The sequence below is a fragment of the Arachis duranensis genome, chromosome 6, assembly GCF_000817695.3.
Source record: "Arachis duranensis cultivar V14167 chromosome 6, aradu.V14167.gnm2.J7QH, whole genome shotgun sequence".
NCBI classification, from domain to species: Eukaryota; Viridiplantae; Streptophyta; class Magnoliopsida; order Fabales; family Fabaceae; genus Arachis; species Arachis duranensis.
This window is the reverse complement of record NC_029777.3, coordinates 86793370-86799826: the sequence shown is the minus strand read 5'-3', so window position 1 is coordinate 86799826 and position 6457 is coordinate 86793370. Positions and strand designations below refer to the sequence as shown.

The 6457-nt window shown below is 31.7% G+C and overlaps 1 protein-coding gene across 1 annotated transcript; it reads right to left on the bottom strand.

Annotated features, from left to right (window-relative positions):
• Nucleotides 1–2194: 2194 nt before the first annotated feature.
• Nucleotides 2195–4384, bottom strand: LOC107494461 (spermidine hydroxycinnamoyl transferase). The gene is made up of 2 exons (XM_016115495.3): nucleotides 3504–4384; nucleotides 2195–3001 (listed from the first exon to the last, which is right to left on the bottom strand). The coding sequence occupies exons 1-2, from the start codon at nucleotides 4261–4263 to the stop codon at nucleotides 2346–2348; spliced, it is 1416 nt and encodes a 471-aa protein (XP_015970981.1). The 5' UTR covers nucleotides 4264–4384; the 3' UTR covers nucleotides 2195–2345.
• Nucleotides 4385–6457: the final 2073 nt, after the last annotated feature.

Here is a 6457-nt window from a genome sequence, read left to right as displayed (position 1 = left end):
CATAAAAAAATTAATAACATACCTGAGAGATGAGAGATTACAACACTGAAAAATAATATAAAAAAGGCTAATGATAAAAATAAGTAAAAAATAAAAAAGAACAAAGTCAAATACAAATAAAAAAGACACCTTACATATTAAACATAAAGAACAGTAAAGGATAAAAAAAATTCATATAAACTAAAAAATAATAAGAAATAAAAATATAAAAGAGAGTACTATACATTTTATAATGTCAAACAAAAAGAAAAGATTTTATAATTTATTTTAGTTCCGTGAGTACTGTTTAATTTAGTATATTTTAGACTATAATTTTTTATTATTTATGACTCTTTTATTACTTATAATTGCTATATAATAAAAACAAATAAAGTACAATAAAAATAAAAGACAAAAACAAAAAAAATTATACAAACATAGTATATAATAATTACAACCAACAATATATATCATATGAACAAAAAAATTATAATAAAAAGTAAATAAAATTTATATGAATATAATCAAATAAAAAAATAAAAAATTTTATACATAACATAAATATAGTACAATAAAGAATAGAAAAAATAATTTATATAAACAAAACATAATAAAAATTAATAAAAATAAAATTTATATCAACAATAGTTGTCATATAAATAAAAAAATAAAAATATAACAATAGAAAATTAAAAAAATAACATCAGAACACTAAAAAAATAATATGAAAAATATTTATCATATAAATAAAAAATACAATAAAAAACATAAAAATTAAAATATGAAAGAAAGAACTAAAAAATATTAAAAAGAAAATTAAAATCTTTACCTTAGCAGTGATGAAAACAAATCTGAAAGAGTTTGATAAAAAAAATTTTGTAACTAAGAACATAGAAAGAACAACTACTGTGTGAAATTATGTGGTTATGGGCATCCTTTTTATAGAAGAAAGGAAGGGTACAGTTGGTAGATATGAAATAAATTTGTTACCTAACTCTTCCAACGGTCATTAATTTTTCCAACGTGAACGCAGAAGCTTGAATTTTTAGCTTCTCGTGAACGTACGTTCACAGGTGAAAGCAATTCTGAGTTAGGAGTTTCAAAAAATTGCCAAACATAACAATGTGGCGTTCAAGACGTTCAAACGATGCTAATAACAAATATTTAAAAATTTTAAAACACGACAAAAAAACTAAATATTAAGTATATATTCTAAAAAAAATATTTTAGAGATTAGATCAAATTGTTTTGAAAAATATTTATTCAAATGTTGCCACAAAAATTCGGATCAAATAGGTAAATTATTTGCTAAATACAAAAGTTTTTTTTGTCATTTATAAAAAAACATAATATTTATTGGTTATTTTTATTGTATTTTCAAATAATTTAAGAATTGTTTTGTCGATAACATCATTTGGAGACCTTTTTATCCGCGCTAGAATCTTTCAAGTAACAAATCGGTAGTCAACTCTATTTCTGAAAAATAAATGAAATTCTTATATTTATATTTGGTTTGTCATCATCAAAACGAGAGATTGTTAGCTCCATATATCGGAATGAGTTTTGATATTCAGAAATAAAAAATATAACCTTAAAATTTTTATTAATCTGTTATTAAGTTTGCTCAATCTCTAAAGTGCTAGAGAATTTCTGTTGGAAAGGGTAAAACAAAATTAATGTTCAAACATCAAAGTTAAAACACCTCAAAACACAAATATGAGTTATGTACCAATCTCAAAAGCAAACTTAAGCTTAATTCTTGGACCTCCAAAGCAAGGTACAATATGACCCATAATCTTAGAATGGTACTCATTTCAAATATCCTTGGCTCCAAAAGTGTGAGCATGCACAACAATTTAGGACATTGAGAACTTGTTTTCGCTATCCACTATGCCATTGCAAAAAAAGACTAGCATATTTGCTAAAGATGTACCAGAAAAAAAAAAATTGTATTTCCTAGACCTTTTAAGGAATCAGCTCACAATAATATAAAAAAAAGTTTACAACATCTCTTTAATAGGCTTAACTCTATAAATACAAGTCAAAGGAAACTATAAAAAATGTGAAAAGTATTTGTGGCAAAATATTGCCAATATTGGAGAGTTAGGCAAATAGTTTCTTTAATTAGTGAGCACTAATCACCTTTAAGACTTATAGTTAGATTTCTCATGAAGTGTTGATCTTTGCCTTCAAATCTATTTCTAATATAAACAAATTCTGTTTTGAAATCCATAATTTCATTAATTTGTATGGCTTAATATGTGCTACATTAAATCCAAGTCAAGAAAAACATCAACCATCTCTCAGAACTCATACCAAAGCATAATTAAGAATAAAGTGCATGAAAATCCATAGTTGAAATGTCATCACAATTTGGAGTTAGGATATACCTCCTCTATATCCTCATAAAAGAGCTTCTTCAGATCATCCACAAGGGATTGTTGCAAGCAAGTAGCAACAATGAAGCCATCACCACTTCCATTGTTCATAATGAAAACCTTCCCATCCGAATTTATGCTTCCCGGAACCAAACAAACCGGCTTTCCCCACCCGAAATCCGCTTCATAAAAAGGAAAGTTAGCCCAACTCACAATATACATATTCGGGTTCACCCTGGATTTTCCTCCTCCAAGATTATACAACTTCTGCCTCAATGAATTCATGTCCTTCTGATTAGCAATGTAAGCAATGGCAGACCTTACATACTCATCATTCATTCGCTCAATCGCTTTCCTCACGTTCTGAATGGCATAGCCTAGAGGCTTGTGAACAATATCATCGAAGCAACATGTTGGTGTCACGGTAGGAAATGTTGCATTCCCAAAATAACTTTGAGGAAGATTTGGTTTAAATCTGTTCCTGCAATTGACCAACGCACATACCCTTGTTTTCTGGCCCCAATTACCCTCATTCTTCACCTTGCAAATACACCTCCATAAGTGACCACTTATGACCTCAAAACTAGTGTAAGGCCTACTTGAAGAAAGTGTATTTGATGAGTTTGAACCATTGCCAAAGCCATCTGAAACATGCAAAATTAATGGAACTGTGAATTAACAATGAATATAGAGAACATAACTTGCTGATTGCAATCCGTATCTCTAACAACACTGAACATAGGGGAGCATATCATAGAAAACTTAACCAACTTTCTTAATTATAACTATATCCCTTGTTAGAAAAGAGATGTTAGTAGAATAATTTTGTAAAGTATTTTTTTAAATTTGTTCAACTTCAATTATTTTCAATGATTTTCTTAGTTAATATAAATATTTAAAAGTAAATAGTTATTTGCAAAATTAAATTCTCTGTTCTTTTGATTGGACTATTATACCTTTACTACAGTCATGATAACCCTAAAATATGAGTTATAAATTTAATTTTGATGTAAAACTACATCCAATTATGTATATCAAATCATTCCATTAACAAAAAATAATTATTTTTTAAAATTTGATAATAAAAAATAATCCTACTAGATGTATAAAATATAAAATATATATAGTAGTTGATTATTTTTAAACCTTTAACCCCATCATGATAAGCTTTCTTCTTAAGCATCTCAACTTGGCCTTTGGTGAGCTTCAACACAACAGTAGCAAGCTCAATCTCTTGTGGTTCTTCTTCTTTTTGTTCTTCCCAAAGTGGCGGTGTTAGAAATTCAGCATGTTCAAATCTTGGACCCACACTCACACCAAGCGAATCCAACAGCCCTCGATCATAAAACGGAACCAAACTCGAATCCAAATCTTCACCTCTCGCCAATTTTGACCATGAAGTCATGAAATTCCCAAGAGCCGCTCCGTCAACCACAGCACGACAAATAATCATCCCCAAAACGACGCCGTTGCCCGGAAGCCTCGTGAATTGTGCCGCCATCAACGGCATGTCGTCAATACGGTCAACGCTATAGTCAACCTTGGGCAAAAACTGTTCCAACAAAACATTGTTATCAAGGTTTTCGAGAAGCATGTCCAAGGTTGTATGATTATCGTGACACGTGGCTTCCAATAGTGTGACGCCCTTTGAGTTGCAGAGAAGTTGTAATCGACCGCCATGGATCCATCTGAGTCTACCGGCTAAAGGGTAGTAGAGATTCAAGGCTTTGCTGAGTGAGGCTCTGAAATTTTCCGTTGAAGAAGAGGAATTAGAAGTGGTGTAGAGAGAAAGTTGGGATCCATGGTTTGGAAGCTTGGTTTGATCACAGTGTGACAAAGGGATTATTGTAGTGGAAGAGGAATCTGAGGGGGTAATCGTGTAAGAACGATCGATTGTTACTACCATTTTCTTTTCCTTTCTTTGTGTTGACTCAGTGGCTCGTGTTGGTGTTATTCATAAATTTGGTTACTAACACATAAAAGGACAACAACTGTACTGATCCGGGTACTGTCTACACTCTCGACTCTCGAGGCATCTGAGTTAAATTAGACTTGAGTTAAAGACCATCCAAAAAAAACTTTAATAAACTTATTTATTATATAATGAAGCAATCCAATAAATCATATAAAAAAATAGAAGGAAATACATATAGGAATTAAGCATACTTTATTAATATTTCAACTAATCACATTACTGTATCAAATTTTTCCAAAAATATCAATATAAAAAACATCTAATTACCATAAATAAAAAACATTTACATCATACATTTTCATAAAATTTCTCTTACGCATCAATGCATCATCAATAATATTTAATTGATGGCATGAATTGTGATATAGAAATAACAATTAACAGCATAGAAATGGATATTTTCTATTCACACATTTAAAAAGAATATAAAATATAAAAAATTTTGTCTTTGAACAAAAAGATTTTACATGTGTTCTCCCCAATCCAGTATCCACTATTTATGTCTCTCTCTCGACCATTTTATGTCAATGACATAAGTTAAGCATAGCCTTTAGGGATCTTATTTGATTGATGTCACACATTATAACTTACAAGTATACAAATGAATGCTATCTTCAATTATAAGCATACTTTATTAATATGTCTACTAACCACATCAGTGTACCAGATTTTTTCAAATAAATAAACTTAAAAAACATCTAAATACCATGAATGAGAAACATTCACAGGTCACATTCTCATAAAACTTCATGCAATTGAAAACTAACTTATACAACATACAACATACAATATACCTTAGACCCCTCTTGAGTAACAATTTTATCAACACTCAATTCTTTATTACCTTTGTTAGTATTGATCAATGTGCTATTCGATTCGCCTTCCGAGATTGAAAGGTCCATGGAGAATATTCTTTTACGGAAGCTTTGCGCCACGACGGCCGCTTCTTTGTGGAGGAAATGCGGCACGCACTGTGTAGAAGCGACGACAGAGCGACGGGTTAAATGATTTGATGTAGACGGTGGAGACAATTGATGATGAAAAGCGTAAAAGCTTGCACCGCAACCGGAAATATGTTGCACCAACGGCAGCTTCTTAGTGCAGAAAAAGCGGCCCGCGTGGTGGAGAAGTGACGATGGAGACACCGGTTGAATTATTTGGTGGAGATGGTGGAGGAAATTGATGAGGAAAAGAGTGAAATATTGCACCGCAACCGGGAACGTGTTGCACCACGATCAATCTGGCTGCGTTTGGTTCATGAATGGACTGAGACATAGACACAAATATATAGACATTGAAGACATAGACATAATGAAACACAAAATTTTTAAGTTGTTTGATAATTAAATACAGAGACACAATAATAAATTACAATTATATAAAAATTTCAATATTATCCTGATCACAAATACTACTACCACCCTATTTTTTCTCCACTACTCTCTAAACCACCACCACCACCAATTCTCTGTTACCATTAATAACTCTTAAATTAATAAAAAATTTAATTAAAATAGAACGACATAGATATAATAAATATCAATCAAAATTCAATTAAATAAAAAATTAAATATATAATTTTTTCTATAAAAAAACAGAAAATCAAGGAGAAAATGAAGTTGAAAACAGGAGTGGAAGTAGAAAGACAGATCTGGCAGGGTGCAAAGATTGAAGCATTTTTGGCAGAGACTGCGCACTAATTCTAGCTTAAGTGACTGCATCGACGATTCTGCAATTTCAAAAGATAGCAGTGGTGGTTCTGGCAAAGCTGGCGACAATGATAGTTCAGGCATAGGCGAAGAGAAGAATTCTGCAATTCTGGGAGAGGAGCGGTGGCGAATCTCGAAAAGGCACGAATAGTTCGATCTGCTAAACTGGGAGAGGAAACAGTGGCAACTTTGACAGAGGCAGTGGTAGGCTGGTAGCGATGGCTTTGCGATTTTGAGAGAGACAGCGGCAGCGGTTCCAGTAGAGGAGGCGGCAACGGTTTTGGAGGAGGAGGAGCAACAATTTTGACAGAGAAGCGACAATAATTCTTGTAGAGGCATGAATTCAGGAAGATAACATGGTTTGGAAGAGAAGAAAGATGAAGAAAATGACGGTGTAGAAGTGAAAATGGATAAAG

Bases quoted from the DNA above. Each gene is read 5' to 3' on its own strand.
- LOC107494461 (XM_016115495.3), bottom strand. From the start codon at position 4,263: ATGGTAGTAACAATCGATCGTTCTTACACGATTACCCCCTCAGATTCC. The intron at 3,002-3,503 runs GTTTAAAAATAA...TGCATGTTTCAG, and splicing joins TTATCATGATGGGGTTAAAG to ATGGCTTTGGCAATGGTTCA.